At 33.5% G+C, this 18,082-nt stretch overlaps 1 protein-coding gene and 1 long non-coding RNA gene across 2 annotated transcripts in view; one reads left to right on the forward strand and one right to left on the reverse strand.

Annotated features, from left to right (window-relative positions):
• Nucleotides 1-18,082, reverse strand: part of LOC124363706 (DNA repair and recombination protein RAD54-like) — a 38,890-nt gene that overhangs the window by 10,581 nt on the left and 10,227 nt on the right. The window contains exons 5-10 of the mRNA XM_046818972.1: nt 16,182-16,376; nt 15,315-15,533; nt 11,556-11,717; nt 9,670-9,931; nt 4,993-5,161; nt 2,878-3,079 (exon numbers count right to left, since the gene is read on the reverse strand). Of these exons, the coding sequence (XP_046674928.1) occupies nt 2,878-3,079; nt 4,993-5,161; nt 9,670-9,931; nt 11,556-11,717; nt 15,315-15,533; nt 16,182-16,376 (1,209 nt within the window). The remainder of the gene's footprint in view (nt 1-2,877; nt 3,080-4,992; nt 5,162-9,669; nt 9,932-11,555; nt 11,718-15,314; nt 15,534-16,181; nt 16,377-18,082) is intronic.
• LOC124363716 lies at nt 5,046-7,792 on the forward strand. Its single transcript, XR_006922552.1, has 2 exons — nt 5,046-5,178; nt 7,620-7,792. It is a non-coding gene; the product is annotated as an uncharacterized LOC124363716 (long non-coding RNA).

Genomic DNA, 18,082 nt, shown 5'->3' on the forward strand with positions numbered 1-18,082 from the left:
ATTTTAAGTTCTTAGGGTCCCAGGTTATCATATAGGCCTTTTCTTATTTTTAAAATCCCTCCGAGCTACATTCCACTGGTCTCTAAAGTTGCATTACAACAAACGAGTATTATTTGGAAGAGCCTGTTAAATAAAATCAACGGTTCTGTGTAAATATCTTTTTATGACAGCACAACCATATGTTTAACTTTTCGATTTGTTTAGATTTATAGTTTTAAAAGCATAAAGTAAGTTTGATAGTAACAAAAATTCTTATTTAACCTTTTCTGCAACTGCTGTTGAGTACAGAGTAAGAAATACCCAGATAAGAAAATTAAAAGTTTTAATACAAATATACTTTTAACTGTAGATTTTAGCAAATACTAAGTTTGCAGTCAGTCCTTGGTCACTACTGTCATACAGATATAAAAGACAATATTACTACCTACTTTTATACTACTAGCCTAAAAAACTATTATAAAACCATCTTCATGTGGAATATAATGTGGGAGAAATAAGCTTCTCAGAGCTGTGTATGTATATGTATTTTTTTGATTGAGAAGACAAGGCAAAATCAACTTAGGCACAGAAAATACTAAGAGCAGAACAAATTACAATAGTCATAAATACACACTTTTTAAAACACTTTCTTGATCGTGGCAACAAGGCAAAATCAACATTGGCGTCTGAAATATAATTTACTCGAACTAGAAGTGCTCATACACGTGCAAAGCCAACGAAATTGCTTGCCATGGGCAATTGCTAGTATTAGAATCAGAATCATTTATTGGCCACATAAATATTTCATACAAAAATACATAGGCAAGTCACAAATTTTATCATAACTTAAATTCACAGTTATATCTTAAAAGTCTAAGATTGTCCACTGTCCATTCATGAACTCCATCCATGAATTACATGTGTACATTTGTTAAATAATTTTCACTATGGTAATGAGTGGATAAACGTTAACTTATTTACAACAAAAGAGTTTTTGATTTTTTGTGGTACATCATTGGGTCTTGGAGACGTGAGCATTGCATTTTTTGCTGTTGTCGGGTTGAACTCCAGGAAAGGCTCCTTTTTCTTCTGATGTGAGGGGGAGGAAAAGCGTTGGTTTCTAGATTTTTTATTATATTAAAATTTTATTCTTCCTATTCTATTAATAGGTTATTTTGTTTGTATTTATAAATGTACACATTTTCCCAAATGTAAATTTTTAAACCTATGTTTACGGATTTTGTAAGCTGGATAGCTGGATTTTGTGGAAACTGGTGATAATTTTGCAATGGGTAAATTGCTCAATTAAATTTATACATTTTTGAATTTTTTTAATGTTTTTTTGTGATCTTTGTATCTTTGGGCTTATTTTTCTTTGTTTGTCCTGTATACACTTTATTGGAGTCATTGTATTCAGTTTTACTCACTCCGTGTCAGTCTTTGTCTTCAAGTGGCAAAATTTTGTTAATTAAAAAAAAAAATCTTTTGCTTTGTACGCTATTTTTATATTTTAATTGTTAAAAGGTCTGTTAATTGTTTTGTCTGATTTCCAATATAACAAAATTTTGCCCGTATATGTTTACTTTCGGAGTTGTTTTGATCAGTTTATTTGGTTGTTATAAATTTATTTTGTACATGGTTTTTGTTTTTTGTCCATTTCCTGTTGCTATTTGGATAAGGGCATGTCGTTCTCTGCAAATTTCTTCTTTTGTAAGGGATTATCGTAGCATTTTATATATGAGAGTTATAAGCTGCTATTTTTTTAGGCATGAATTGTCTGGAATTGTGCTACCTGTTTGCGTTGGTTCCTGAAATAATTTGTAAGTCAATTTAGATGTAATCTACATGTGTCTGTTAGGTTATAGAAATTTAGGCTATTTGATTTTGTCTTCTGTTGAGCATGTAATTTTCTTCTTGGTTAGATTTATATTTATCTAAGACTTGATTGCACTTTTTACTGGCATTTTATGAAATATAGAGTCAATTATCTACATAACGAATCATTCTCCCATTGTATTGTGCTTCTTGATTATGTTCATTATATTTTGGTTTATTGTTTGGAGAAATATTTCTGAGATTACACTTGATAAGGGTGATCCCATTGCTAGTCCATTGGTTTGTTTATAGAATTTGTTTTCCAAATTGGAAATCATTTAAATTCTAAATAATTCCTAGGGTTTCTTCAACATGCTTTATGTGTTCTTCATCTAATTCTTGTTTTTGTAAATTAGGTTTTATTTTGTTTATGGTTTTTTTTTGCTGGGATATTTGAGCACATATTATTTCATATCAAAGAAACATAGTTTAGTGAAGATAAACTAACTAAATACTGAATAAATACTAAACCAATATATTAATACTAAATGAGTAGAACACATATGATAGCACACAGTACCTTCTCGGCAGGAACCTTATAATTTTTAACTTATTTACTTTGTTATCTTACAATGATTTTAAAACATAATTTTCTAACAATTTTTGTATTTATTTACGATTTTTACTAAGAAATATCAAATTACAAACTAGAGAACTTAAAGAAGACTATATCAAATGACTTCAATAAGACTTTTAATATGAACATGGAGGAAGTTGTTATTGTTACTGATCAGAAATGTTAAACGAATTATGGATTTGTATATTCAATAACTTGTCTAGTCATAAAAAATCCTGAAACAAAATAACAGATGGATTTAAGAATTTCAAAGACAATTAGAAGGCAGAAATTCAGATTTTTACGAAAGTATACTTTAAAATTAAAAATAAATATAACAAAGAGAAATAACAAATGTGTCTCTGTAAATATCAAGGAAATAGACCTATACTATATACCTTGAGATATATTAAAAAAAGGCTTCTGGTAAAGCTTAAACAATGTAAGCCTTTGCCAAGTTACTATACCTTTGCTCTCTTCTTGATGGTCATGGAACCGTCAAGTCGCACATACTGGTAATTGCGGAGACGACAAAGTCGCTCAAACAGGTCCAGCGTCTGCGTGTAGTTAGACACGAGCACCACCTTGTCTGTAGTGGTAGTCTTGACCACAGCTAACATACAGTCCAGGACCATCAGCTTGGTGGACAGCTCCACCATTAGGGTTTGCCTGGGCCAAGGAGTCCAGATATATTAGAGAGAGGAAAAAGGAATAAGAATACAGTGGGCTCAGTTGGTCATCAATATTTTTACATTTTAATAAAAATATTATAGTTTTATTACATAGAAAAACCAATTACAATCTAAGCTTCAATAATCTGATATCCTTACAACCCACAAGATTAGAGTATTTGCTAGGACTTAATTACTTTTAATGATATAAAAGTCTTCTCACTGAACGCCTATGAATAAAATACTTTGCTCTGAACCCGTCATTTTGATATCGCCTTTCAGGAGTATCTCATAACAACAGGTACATCAAAAATTAAATAACTGGTTAATTCCAACCGTGATCTTTTCAGAACCAATAATCTTAAATTTATTGGGACAATATAATACAATATTTGGGATTTTGTTGTGCATTTGAGATTTGGGCTAGTAAGTTTTTAACCAAAACTATTGTACTAATTTCTCCTTAATTCAGCTCTCATATAACAGTAGGTCCCTTTGTTTTCTAAGTGACTGAATTTTTTATACTTGCAAGAAAAATGTTATGTTTGATCTGAACATTATTTTCTTTATACTTAGGTAATTTTTATGGTTACTATCATCATTTGGGCTGCATATGAAAACTTTTGAATGAATTCCACCAACAAACTAATAAAATTGAGTTTAATTAGTAATTTAAGTAAAACTATGAAGTTGGGAGGACAGAGAACTATCACAGCAAACTGGTATACTCAATTGATCTGATCGGTAAAAGTTGTTTTCAAAATAGCTTCTTTGGGTTTTCAAACACTGCTTCCAACATGATTCCCATGTTTCAAAGGCTCCCTAAATGTCAACTGTCATAATCTCTATCTGTGACTCTGTGACAGCATGTTAAGTGGTGGGGACATCTTTGAAATTGTCTACCTTGAACTTTGGGAGTAGGAAAATCTGCTGGGCTCACATTGTTGTTTTAAGGTGGCAGCGTCAAGGTTGCAAACCTTATCCGGACCAAGTAGGCAGTCGCAATGAAGGCGTTGTGGTCTGGAGCACTATTGTGGAGGAGCTACCAGTGTTTACAATTTCCAGTTGATTCTGTTAGATGGCCTTAGGTCCCTTAATGATTTCTTAGCAGAAAAAGCTTCTTATTTGTTTATACCTGTGTCTGTTTTATCTTATAATTGTTTGTTTTGACTTTAACATGTTATAATAGTAGTAAATGTTATTAAAACAACACTTTTCCAATATAATTTATTTTTGGATGAGGCATTGTCAGGTGTTTTAATAATATTTACCACTATTTTAAAATATTTTCCAATTGCTCCAACGTCTTCAATGTTATCTTAATATTTAGAGGACTTTACCCCCAAAATCTCTTCTTTATCCAAGTAGCATCCAACATTAAAGTAAAAGATAGTGTAAATCCAAATAAGTATTACTAGACTTTGAAAATTTGTTTAACAACAGACACTTTGAATATTGAGTTTAGTTTCACTTTCCTCATTTGCCTTTGCCTCAACATGTTTAGACATTGTCTCTAAGACATTAGAGTGCACTCAATTGTGTACCAGATGAGACAATGAGAATGCCTCTTCACCTAGGTTACACTATATTTTGCAGTCTAGGTGTCAAACCGATGTAGAGAGTTCACTTCGAGCTTCTTCGTCACGACTCTTACTGGATTTTTTCAGACAAACATGACTCTAGTTTCCAGGAGTCAAGTCTGTGACAGCGTCAGATTCCAGACGCTACATTAAGGTGAATTGGAGCTAAAATTTACATTTGCATTGAATTAACCCTTCCCACCACAGCTATGTTATGACCAGACAATTATTGTAAAATGTACTACAAATTGTGTTCCAGAAGAAACATCAGTTACACTGTCTGTCACTTATTTCTTAACCAACAACCTAGAATGTACTGATCTGCTGGTACCTGGAGTGGGCTTGTTCATAGCCTTGTGGCAAGAGGGAGCGAGCAGACTCGAAGCCATCAGTCTGTGACTTGATCTTGTCCATGACCAGATCCGGGTGGTTACACAGTTTCTTCAAAGAGGTTATAGATGACAGAGCTGACAGTGAAACTTTTCCTTCACTGCTTGTTCCTGGAAACCATCATCAGGTCAAAAAATCTCCTGTATCTAAAGGTTTCATGTTAACCCTTACCGAGCCAATGACGTTACTAGACGTCATGCCTAAACTAGCGCTAAAAGCCAACGACGTCCACTGACGCAAAATCAATTTTTTATTTTAATATTATTTAAAAGCATTTCTGGGTAACAAACTTAGTAAAAACTGTTAAACAAGGTTTATCTAAACAAGAGACAACCGTTCGTGTCTATTTTGAAGGTCACGGCTCTTGTTCGATCGACAAAATAGCGGGCGGCCGGACGTTCATAGTCTCCCGCAGAGCCAACGACGTCTACTGACGCGCGCTCAGTCCGCCTGAATCAGAATCAGAATCAGAATCAGAAACATCTTTATTCATATTAATACACATGGTGTACATAAGAATGGTGTCAATCCAATATAATACTATAATAATAATATTATTAACATTAACATCATTGTTAACAATAGTAACAGGTCATTAGTAATTCATTATATAATACAATAGTTTCATACTAAAATTATTAAAATTACAAATGAAAATTTAAAAATTAAAGTTAAAGAAAAAAAAATGTAATAAAACTGTTTTTATCCATGTTTTTCACCATGGATTTCAAAAAATTCAGAAAACGAATACAGGGGAAGGTTAGTTAAATATTTTTTTAGTTTAACATTGAATAAATTATTATTTTCCAGTAATTTTATGTAGTTTGGCAACAAGTTGAAGAATTTAGCTCCCATGTATTTTGGTTTTTTTACAAAAAAATTCCAAATTATGTCGGATGACTGCCATATTATTTCTATTTCTTGTATTATATGAGTGGTTTTTACCACATTTTTCAATATAATTTATTCGATTTTTCACTGACAATATAGTGTGATATATGTATGCACTATAGACAGTCATGATTTCTAATTGAGCAAAGTGGTTTTTTACGGATTCATTCCATTGTAAGCCGAGCATAATACGAATTGCCTTTTTTTTGTACAGTTAGGATTGAATTTAAATTTCTAATTGAAGTTGATCCATATAGGGCAATACCAAAAACAATATGTGAATGAATATGGGAAAAGTATACTAACTTCAAAGTATTGTTTGTACATAATTTTGATATTCTTCGAAGAGCATAAAGACCAGAACCCATTTTTGAAAGTACATTGTCTATGTGTTTATTCCATGACAATGAGCTATCCAATGTTAATCCCAGAAATTTTACCTCCTCGACTTTTGCTATAGAAATTTGATCCATTTGTATACTAGGATTAATTTTGTTTCTACACCGGTTAGTATTAAATTCAATATAGTTTGTTTTGGTTGGATTTAGAATTAAATTATTTTCTTGGAAAAATTGATTTAAATTGGATAGACTAAGAAACGCATCCATTTCAATGTCATACTTAGATGGTGCGCTTATTCGCAGAGTGGCATCATCAGCATATAAACATAATTTTTCCAATTCAGGAAGACCTTTTAGGTAGCAGAGAAATAGCAGAGGTCCCAATATGGAACCTTGAGGAACCCCAAAAATGGTTTGTTTTAAATTTGGCCTGTAGTCTTCCGTGAGGTTAGATGTTTATTCGCCCTTCCATTTTCGATCCGCGTATTTATCTTTTCAATTTTGATGTTAATCAATATTTTTGATCAATGTGCAGTGTAGTTTATGTATTATTATCGTGATGTAGGGCTTTATTGTCAAGTTTTTTTTTTAGTTCATTGCTTTTATTTAATTTGTATATATTAAATTATTACTATATTCTTTATATTTTCTCTAAATACAAATTACTATATGCTTGTTTTTTGTAAAATATAAGAATAATTGTGTTCAACTATTGTTAATTTTATATATGAACACATAGAATGTCAAAATTATATTTTTTTCAGTGAAATTATGATTTTACCATTTTTTCGCTGTAAATTAACAATAAAGAGTGAAAAGAAATATTTTGTCATTTTTTTACCTCTTATGTTATAAGAATTTAAAAAAAAAATTGGTTTTGGTACGTGGGAATTTTTTAATTTTTAAGGTGTATGGCTCTTAGGAGTAGTTTTGGTTATTTATTTGTGGCTCGCTAAGGGTTAACATACTAGAAAAAAATAAGTTCTAATGTATTTATTGCTGTTCCTTTGATGCTTTGTTCTAAATTAATATTCAATTATGCTACCTCTTTCTCTCTCTTAAAATTCACTATTAATCTGTAAAATTGTCTTCTTGTACAGCACAATCATTTGGAATATGTCAAATGAAAGTTCTTGGTGAAGCTGGAAAATGGTTTACAAAATTTAGCTTTAGTAAGTACGGATTTTGAATAATACTTTTATTATATGGTTTCTGAAATAATTCATAAAGTCTAATCCAAAAAATAAAGATAGTGTTATTGGAAATGTGTGTTTATTTATCTACATTTAATTTGAACTTTGAATATCTCAAATTTCAAAAATTTTTATCTTTACAGGACAAATCTTGGTTATTCAGAGGAGTATTCAGGGAAGCAATGATTATGAAAACTCACTGAGTAAAGGAATAAATAATGAAAGTACTAAATAATGTACTGTCTATATAATTTTCTTTACACTTTCCATCATTATCTTTTTTTTAATTTATTGCCAATAAAAATATTAATATTGGTGTGGTGGTTTTATGGTGTACCACTAGTAATATAATATGCATGTATAGTGAAGTAAATCCTTTCCTAATTCCTTCTTTGTAACAACAGTCCAGCTGAGGTAGTATTAGATGTGGTAACACTTAACAATACAATGTATAGCAAAGGTTCAGATATAAAAGCTTGCTGTGGTAGTGAGGATATTAACACATTCACTGCGGGTGACGAGCATGCTCGTCATGCGAAAGTAGCGCCGGGCGGTGGACGGACGAGCTCGGCATATGGCAGCTGCTTTCATATTGCCTCAGTGTGAGCTGAGCAGTTGCCCGGAAAGGCTGTAACACTTATAGCGAGGTGTGCCTGTTTCGGTGAGTCAGTTGGTGTGATTCGTCGCCGGTTTGCCATTTTCATTTGATGTGTATGCTTTGCGATATTGTGTGAGTGGATTATAGTGTCTGTTGACTGTGTAAGTGTATGTACTCATAATGGAGGAAGACGATAATGTTATTGACGATAATTTTTCATCTGATGAAGACAATGAATCGAGTTCAAACAGTTTTATGGACGGTGAAGGCGGCGCCCCCCACCCCCAGTGGGCCGGCACGGCCAGCGACATGGCTGGTTTACGTGACCTGCCGTTCACTGGTCAACCTGGCTTGCTCGTTCCCATTCCAGGTGACAATAAACCAATTAACTGGTTCAATCTCCTTCTTGACACCGTGTTTTTAGAGAATATCATTTAGACAAACCAACCTGTATGCCCTGGAACTATTTTGTGGCCCCACCACTACTCCCGCGTCTCAAAGTGTCTGTGTGAACTCAGTTGCTTTGATAAGTATCACGAGGACAAATAAGTAGTTTTTAGTCTTTGGCGGTGGGTGGGGATGTATAGTTTTTGTCTTATTTTTACTCAGGTAGGGGGGAGTGTTAACTGTTTTTGATTTTGTATATTTTTCAAACTAATATGTAATATATCCGTGTAATTGATGTACTATCTACGTGTCATTCATGTACTATACACATGTAATTCGTGAGTGTTTGTGCCAAAACCTAGTGCGCTGCGAGCACATACAACACGGGGACCGGCACCCAGTGTGGGTGATGAGCAGATTTGGCACGGACATGACGTCACCCGTTCTGACCAACAAAGCTTCCGGGATACCTTGGACAACCCTTTTGGCTATCCTGACTCCGTTTTGGGTAAGTGAAAAAAAAATTCCTGCATTTTCTGTCGCCAGTAATTTTGTCATCCGCAGTGAATGTGTTAAGAGCTTTGATTGGGTAGGTCGCTGCTAGGGAGTTTTGCGTTCCTGTTTTGATACACACCTAGTCGCAACACGTCTTTTATTTTGTTACAGGGGACATAAATTATGTTCTAATAAAATATTTTACTGAGGGATCATGCTGGGATAGGACTGAGTATCCAAGTGGATTTTAATCTCAGAAATTTAATTTGTTTCAAGGAGTTTTAAATAATAAAATTACCAAAGCTAGCTAGACCTTAATATCTTACACTTTGAAAAACAATTCACCTCTAAAGAATACTAATAAGTGAGGCATATCAACAGATACCACAGTTTTACCATTATCTGAAATTTATCTTTTACCAACTATCCAAACTCGCCTACATTCAAACAATTAACCCAACGAATTAATAATAAACTGACATAGATGCAATGACCCTATTACAATTGAGGTTTTGTTCCAATGAGAGTTATCATCTCATACATCTCACTGGGCATTAAAGAGACTAAGAAGTGTTTGATTTACATGATCTAAAGAAAACAAAACATTTAAAACAGAGACGTCTAATGTCAGTGGGAGTTTTATTAATAATCAGAGTAGCAAATAGTCAATTATTTTGTCTCCAAATTTAATTTATTCTAACAGTTATCCTAACCTTTGAGGGTACGCTTAAATGACTCAGAATTGATGAGATTTCTGTAGAGGTCGGCCTGCAGTGAGGACAGCTTGATGCAGACTACCTGCTCAGTTTTGAGTGGCAGGTACTGAGACAACAGTGCCGATGTGCGCCGTATCAGGCACCGGTTCACCAGTCCTATTAACTGCTGCAGCCGCTCCACAGCCCGAGCTCGGTCCGCATCACTTGCCATCGAGTCTTGACCTCGCAGAATAGGCGTCTCATACTGTTTCCTGAATTCCTGCCCAATACACAACAGTCTCTTAATACTGATACACTAATATATCTTGATATGTGAGACAGATATTTTTAAACATCATGAAATAGAACTGTTATTCTAATACAACTCTATTTCACCTCTTAATGAACTAATTAAATATCTAAATATCTTTTTATAAATACAAAATGTCTCATATAAAACTCATGTACAACATTTCAACCCATATAACTTTTATTGATTTTGCAGCAAAATTTAATACTTTGCTTTCATTACTTTAAATTTGGTTTTAAATATCAGAAAGGTGATAGAAGAAAATAACTTTATAGTCACGACTGTAGTAATCTCTATCCTAATGGTCCACTGATCAAAATAGAAAGATGGCCAAATACGTCACTCTTCATCATGAAAGTCAGAGTGTCCTTTCCTAAACCATTGCCACAATCTACAATGAACCTTTACAAGTAGCATTTTTCCCCAAAGAAACCATACAGCGCGGATTTCATAGTAGTTGTTAGAATTGATTACAGAGAATATTTTGAACTTCATTATGGAGTGCAGACAGGGGTGAGGCAAGCTATTCTTGTGCCCTAGGCAAAATACCATTTTGCCATCCCCCACCACTAACTCGATCGCTCCCCTCCCACTCCACACAGAAACGCTACAGCAAAAAGAGGAATTCTTCCATGTTAGTATATTTCATGGAAATAATAATGGATTTTTTCATGGAATATAATGGACAAAATAAACTACAATACAACACGGATATTCCTGTATGCCACATTTACCACAATTACGATGATGTGGACATATCTGTATGCTGCGCTTTCAGAGTTAACATTATATACTATTTACATATCAAGAGACTGGGAAAAAAGTTCAGATTATTTTGGCTCCACTTTACCTATTGTATTGTTGTACACTAGAGACACAATTATTAGGAATGTGATAATCTAATGTTCTAGATTCTCCAGAGTATACAATTTTTGTTGTAATCTATGTTGTAAGTGATATAAATTCATTGTTAAACACAAAGTTTCTCAACTTAACCTGTTTATGGGTTGTTTTTTATATTACTACAGAATTATCAAATCATACCGCTGAGTACAAAGTCATATGCAACTGTTGGTAGAAGCCATATTGTGTTGTCAGGCGTAGCGATCTTTCTGTGGAGATATTGTTTCATCAAGAACTCATTACATTCTAATGCTTATTAGCGAACGTCGATCCTTGCTGTAGACACGTACGTGTGTGTGTGTGTGTGTGTGGGTGTGTGATACCTCTAGTCAGTTTTTAGATACAATACCAACCAGAAGCAGGTTTATAATAGCAGTTTACCATATCTGAAGTTTCGATTATCCTAAATAGGCTTATTCTTATCAGCTTTTGATAAGCAGATCTATTATACTGCAACCTGCCCTATCACTGTATGTTTGGTATATCAGTATTTTATCTTTGAATAGGTACTGCAGTTTTACGTTAAAATTTAGAGAGATTAATTTCTTACTGTCAGATAAGTTCAAGAAATAAAGCTACAATTAAGTACTGTTTGTTTAGAACATTTTCAACTTTTCAAGGAATAATTTTACAAAAGCAAAAAAAAAAAAACTAAATTATTTTATAAAATTTACATGAGTAACAAGATTACCTGAGCCGTGCCGAGGATTCCCTGGTTTACAAAGTGCACTAAGCTGAAGTACTCAAGGAGATCGTTCTGTATAGGAGTACCAGAGAGCAGAACTCTCCGCTTACAGTTGAGTCCCATCAACGCAACATACGTCTGGCTCTCGCAATTCTTGAGTCTATGACCCTGGGTGTTTGGAGATTAAATAATGGTTTTATAAATACGTATCTGGGTTAATTCCTTTAAAAACCAAATCATTAATTTTTGTAAAATCAGAAATTAATATTCTTACTTTAGAAACAGACATTTCAAAATAAAATAATCTTATTGCAAACTCATAACTAGTAAATAATATATTAAATACAGCCAAAGCAATTGTATTCTCATGCTGGTGAGATATTTGCATGATCTATCAGTCATCATCCACAACTAGAGAATTGTCTTCATTCTGCTTGAGTTTAGTGTCGATCAACAGTTATTTATTATCAACATAAAACAGATCAACACATGTTTTGGGGCTTTTTATAATATGTTTTAATGTTTCAAGTTTAACCTAATTACTAAATTCCCTTATGATAATAAACTATTGTGGTCATCATTGTAGCAAAACCCTTGTCTTGGCAGATGAAAGGGGACCAGTCCTACCTACTAGAAGACATCTTAATATTTATGCATTTAACTCGATAACATATATTTAAGAATATGAAATGTAAACTTGATGGGTCACATTATTCAAAGATTTTTTAAATTGGCACAAATCTGCCATTTGGAATTATCTTTGATGAATTAATTATTTGACTCTAACCACGAACATAGGGCTTTGGAAGGATTTATAAATGCAAATTTAAATGGGGACTTCCCATTTCAATTTCTCTGAAAAGAGAAACCATGAAATGTTTGAAGTCTTTATTTGTAACGTTACAGCCTATATAAGTCTTTAAAAGTATGAAATTGAGGAATAAAATAATGTTCAATGGAAATTTTTTAAATTATAGAATTTGTAAACAGTAATTTAATACATTATCCAAGCCAGATAAACAGATCCTAAAAATGTGAATTTGGGTTTAGATGAGTAGGTACTTCTACTTAAAAGTATTATTTATGAACTTTTTTTACTTTTAGAGAGTTTTAAATATAAACAATAACATAATTTACGTTTTGTAATTTGTATTTCTATGTATATGGTCACCATATTTTCTGACATGAAATCCAGGACATGGTCACATAATGTTAAATTGGACAATGAAATTAACCAACTGGGGAGGAGATAGAAGTGTAAGTTCAGATGACTAGCCTGTATACAGACACATGTCATTGCCGCTGGTCTCCAGACGGTTTAAATACCATACCCAAAATATAATAGGCATTCAAGTAGTCAATAAATACTAATAAAAATCAATTGACATATATTTTTTAATAATAAGTACACATTTTAAAGAAACCTTTTATTAGTACTTTTTGGAAGAAGACAATTTGTTTAGCAGTGTGTTTTCTTTATTTTCTCAAACATTTCAATGCACAGTTCCCACATGTTTATTTGAATAATTCATAAAGCTTTGACACAGACATTGGACATAGAAGTTTTTTCTGAAAGCCAAAAGTTGTTAATTAAGGAAAATGCTTTTTCAACGTATGCATTCATGCCTGGAAGATATAAAACACACATTTTTTTGAGGTTTGAAATTTTTATCTCTTGCTTTATCAAATCGAAGAGTCAGCCATCTTTGCTCAGTAGATGGTTTATTTTAAGATACGATTTTAATATCTACATTTCGTTGAACATTTCATCAGGTGAAGTGTTGGCATACAAAATCTGTTCAAACGATGGTGAGCTTTTTTCTAATTCTTTCCATTTGGGTTGCTGTCTCAAACTTGTCCAAGTTTTGCAATAATGAACTCTGTATCAAATGGCAAAGTATCAGATGAGTTGTTGATACAGACCATAACCTGAGCTACGCAGCCCATAGCTATCAAGGTTTTATTGAAGCTTATACATAGTTTTTTTGAATAGATTTTTAGTTCCTTTTCTCTTAGAACCACCAAAATTGGTATTGATATTATCTGCTGACAAACCAACTACTTTCTCCATAAGTTCATGTTTGTTTAGAGTCAAAAATACAGTCAGTTAATTACTCACTAACGGTCCCTCCAGAAAAAGTTTCTAACTCTAAGAGTTTAAGATTACATGGAAATATTTTACTACAATTTTACTCCCGCAGTAGACTACACCTATCGAATTGCCCTTAAACCCCAGAATCTCGACATTTGAGGTTAGTGATGTGCCGCTCCTGGACATCCATAGGGTTGCCCAGATTTAAGTGATACATTGGTTTTTGCAGCACCCAGTGGTAGGTTCAACCGGAAGGTATAAACCAGCCAGAAGTGATCTATGATGAGTGTGAATCAACCATTACTGAAAGACAAGATGTTTCAGCCAACTCTTTAATCATTTGTCTCTGAGCTTCATGAGCTAAATATTTTCACCATAGCCAAATATTTTGTCCTCGCAAATGAAAATTTTGGCTCAAACAAGCATAACATGAGCTTTGATGTACAATCAAGAAAACTATAACTATTGTTATGTTTAACCATGTGATAGGCTAATACCGCTTTCTAAGCAACAAATTCATTTTTCTGAAAATCACCATTAATAAAACATTTGTCAATTGTGTTCACCGCAATAGCAGAAATAGCATTTAAATATTTTTAGATTTCTGGTGATCTTTTATATCAGACTTACCTCCACAGGCAATACTGATTTCACTGTTATATTGTGTACACAATAATACTGAATGTGGATTATTACGTTTAGCAAATGAAGGATTCCCTTTCTGAAAACTTCCATTGAACACACATTGCATTGTGTCTTCTCACTGTCACTCGTTTTAAGCAACAACTAGAAGTCAACAAGGTAAAAATGCTATGTATGACACAACCACTAGTCCAATAGTCCATTATGCAATACCCACGACGTGATGTGAGGTAAGATAGTTTGACAGATACGATTTCTGCTGAATTTTTCTAGCAATCGCATCGGTCAAATTAAAATGGTTTCTGCTCTCCTGTCAGAATATGCATGAATTGGCGTGGTACATGCGTAATGCGTATTGGCATTATTATCGGACCTCAGTATATGTTGGCGTAGGCTTTCATTTAATGTATTCTGAAATCCGGGACATTCTAAGACGCCGGGACTGTCCCGGAAAATCTAGGACGTATAATCACTATGTAGGATATTACTTGGAAATGTGGCTTCACTTGCAGAGATGTCACGATAATGTGGATCTGCACAATGTGACTGATAGATTAATAGTGAATCAGTAATTTTGTTTAAAATATTTAGTTTTATATATGTGTACTATTTAGGACATCCTGTGTAATACACTTGAGTTATGGCTATTACAAAATGAGAGTTGTGTTAAGTACAATATTATATTTGAATCATTTCATTAACGGGTGAAATATTGAACTGTATGTTACTTTGTTTGTATAATTATTCGGTTTTCATATTAGAGAGTAAAAGACATTCTAAGAACCAGAATTCAGAAATAATACAACAAAAGAACTCACACTCTAGTATATTTCACTTTATTCAAGAGTCAGAATATTCTATTTTATAACACTTGAAAACTTGGACTAAAATTGTGTATACATGTAGTCAGCCTTTAATTTGTTGATCTGACAACCATGAGAAAAGATAAAGTTAGTTTTTTTATTGAATAAACAGTACAAAGATCATTGATAACAATTAAATCTTCCACTTGACATAAAGACCATACTAACCTCGTCACAAAGCACCAACCCCACCTCGCCCTTGTGTAGTACAGCTGCATGACTACGAAACGTTTCATACGATATCACCAATATTGGCTGTGTTGTACGGCCCCGGTATGTCTGCATGAAGCCTTGTAGTTGTCTATCAATGTGGTCCTTGGAGCCACCATCTATAGGCAGCGCATTCACTCGTCCACCTAACCACTTTGTGATCTCATTACACCAGTTCTGCACAGAAACAAACAAACTATTTGAGAAATTGACAACAAGCTTGAAGTTATTGATCAGTCAATTCTATTCGGTTAGGAACTTATTTCCCACGTTTTCTCAGTCATTTGCTTATTAAATTAATGACTATTATAACAATTATTCGACTTACTAACATGATTAGATAGGTCTTCTCTCACTCTACACTTAATTCAAGAAAATTTGGATTAATTTCTTTCAAAACGTGCACAAAGCGCTGGCGTTAAAAAAAAAAAACCAAAATGGAACATTAAGCAGTTAATAAGCAGTTCAACCAATTTTTTATGAAATTAAAATAGCCATACTTTAACACAATCACTACTTTTCAGTGTCAAACTCCAAATAAAATTAGATAAATCCAGCGTAGATTTACAAATAAGGAACTACAGCAATGTATATACTAGAATTCACATTGGTATTGTAAAAAATAGGTTTCTATTATGATTACTAAACATACCAATATACTGAGAAACATAACTTTTTACTAATAAAAGACTAATCCTACAGATTATTTAGAAATTTTGCATGTTTAAAAATACAACTACTCCTAAAAAAGATTTATTTTTTGTTTTAAATTATTGATATTTAAGATTTATGTCCCACGCACATTTGATAATGTTAATTACCTACTTTAACGAGAGAGCTTGGAGCAACAATGACCACTTTGTCTACTGTAGGCTTAGCTTCAGGCCCCTGACGTAGTAGAGTCCAGAGTAATGTAATACACTGCAGGGTCTTGCCCAAACCCATCTCGTCTGCCATGATACAGCCATACGTGCCCTCGATCCTTTGTCCTGTCACACACTCGTACATGAACTTCACCCCCTGCAACTCGACACATCACAATAACAGGCTTGGGAATCTTCAGAGCAATTAGATACACTGCAGGGTCTTGCCCAGACCCATCTCGTCTGCCATGATACAGCCATACGTGCCCTCGATCCTTTGTCCTGTCACACACTCGTACATGAACTTCACCCCCTGCAACTCGACACATCACAATAACAGGCTTGGGAATCTTCAGAGCAATTAGATACACTGCAGGGTCTTGCCCAGACCCATCACAACATTTCACTTTGTCTAACTCGCTCCACCACAACAATAGGCTTGAGAACCTTCAATGCAATGTTCACCATTGAAAAATACACCATGTTGTACCATTTCACAAACAAGTCAAATATAGTTTATGCCAATATTTTTTTACCTTGAAATTGAATTTGTGACAGGTAACAGCCTGAGATTAAGTTTTTTATTTATACTGTGTACTGGTTAAAAATGTTATATTTATAAAGAAACTTTTAAAATGTAATCTTCTGTATGTTTCAGGTAAACATTCAGCATATGCCTTTACTTGTAATCTTTACGTAACATTGAGTGTCTAACACAGTATTTTAAAATACATTTTTAATTGGCTGAGATTAAGCAAATCTTATCATACAGAGGCTGAAAACATTTCATTTTTGTCTGTCTGTCTCTCCGCATGATATCTCAAAAACAAAATGACTTACATCATTGAAATTTTGCATGAAGCTGCATTTGTATAACACAGAGTTCGGTGATTGTGCATGTCACTCCATGGGATTTGTCTGAGGACATCTAGAAAATTAATTGGGTTAGAGATTAGAAATTTTGCAAACAACCTCAGTGAAGCCTGTTATGTGACACGTTGCGTGGCATACTCCTATCTTGTGTGTATATACATTCCAGGAACTTCAAACATTTTACAATGTAGTGGTGTAATGCAAGTAGCAATGACAATAGCAATTTCTAACTTTTACTGTACATGGATAATGAGGAATTAAACTATTTTGTGTGTTTTAAATATAATTTAAATACTGCCATAAAATTGAATGTAATTAACAAAACTCTGAATATGTGCACATAAGTTACTTGAAGTTGGTTTTCTTTGATAAAGTGGCACAGCACATTTTCAGTACCTGAAAGAATAAAAACAGAGGGGTCAGGCAATAACACCGACTCAACTAGCCATTTGCTCCATGCTAGAATTTAAGACAAGGTATGATTACGTTACACATTTGTTACATAATAGGCTTTGCTGAGGTTGCATGCAAACTATCAAATCCATACCTCATTTCATTCTCAAAATGTCCTACGGGCAGACAGAAAGACAAACAATTGTAAATAAATATTTATATAATTTTATATATTATAATTATATTATAAATGTCCCCTTCGGCAGGAAAAAGAGAAACGGTGTCACTCTACTGAGTTATAGTCTTCAATGACACTCAGCCAAATTCTATGGCTGGACATGCACCATCATAGAAAACATGATTTTGTTTGTAGAAATAAATAGTCAATAGGTGAAAGTTTTATTGAGATATCTTGTCACACTCCCATTCCCATTTTTGTTAATTAAATTGGGTTTCATAGCAGTCTTCAAATAATAAAAGTTCTGGTGTGCTAAGGAGGACACTACAATGCAAGAGTGCGCTAAAATCAAAACTTGTTTTAATATTGACTTTCCACTCTCTTTCTTTTTACTCTAGGAATCAAAACCACACCTTTAA

This window comes from Homalodisca vitripennis, chromosome 1 (genome assembly GCF_021130785.1).
Source record: "Homalodisca vitripennis isolate AUS2020 chromosome 1, UT_GWSS_2.1, whole genome shotgun sequence".
NCBI classification, from domain to species: Eukaryota; Metazoa; Arthropoda; class Insecta; order Hemiptera; family Cicadellidae; genus Homalodisca; species Homalodisca vitripennis.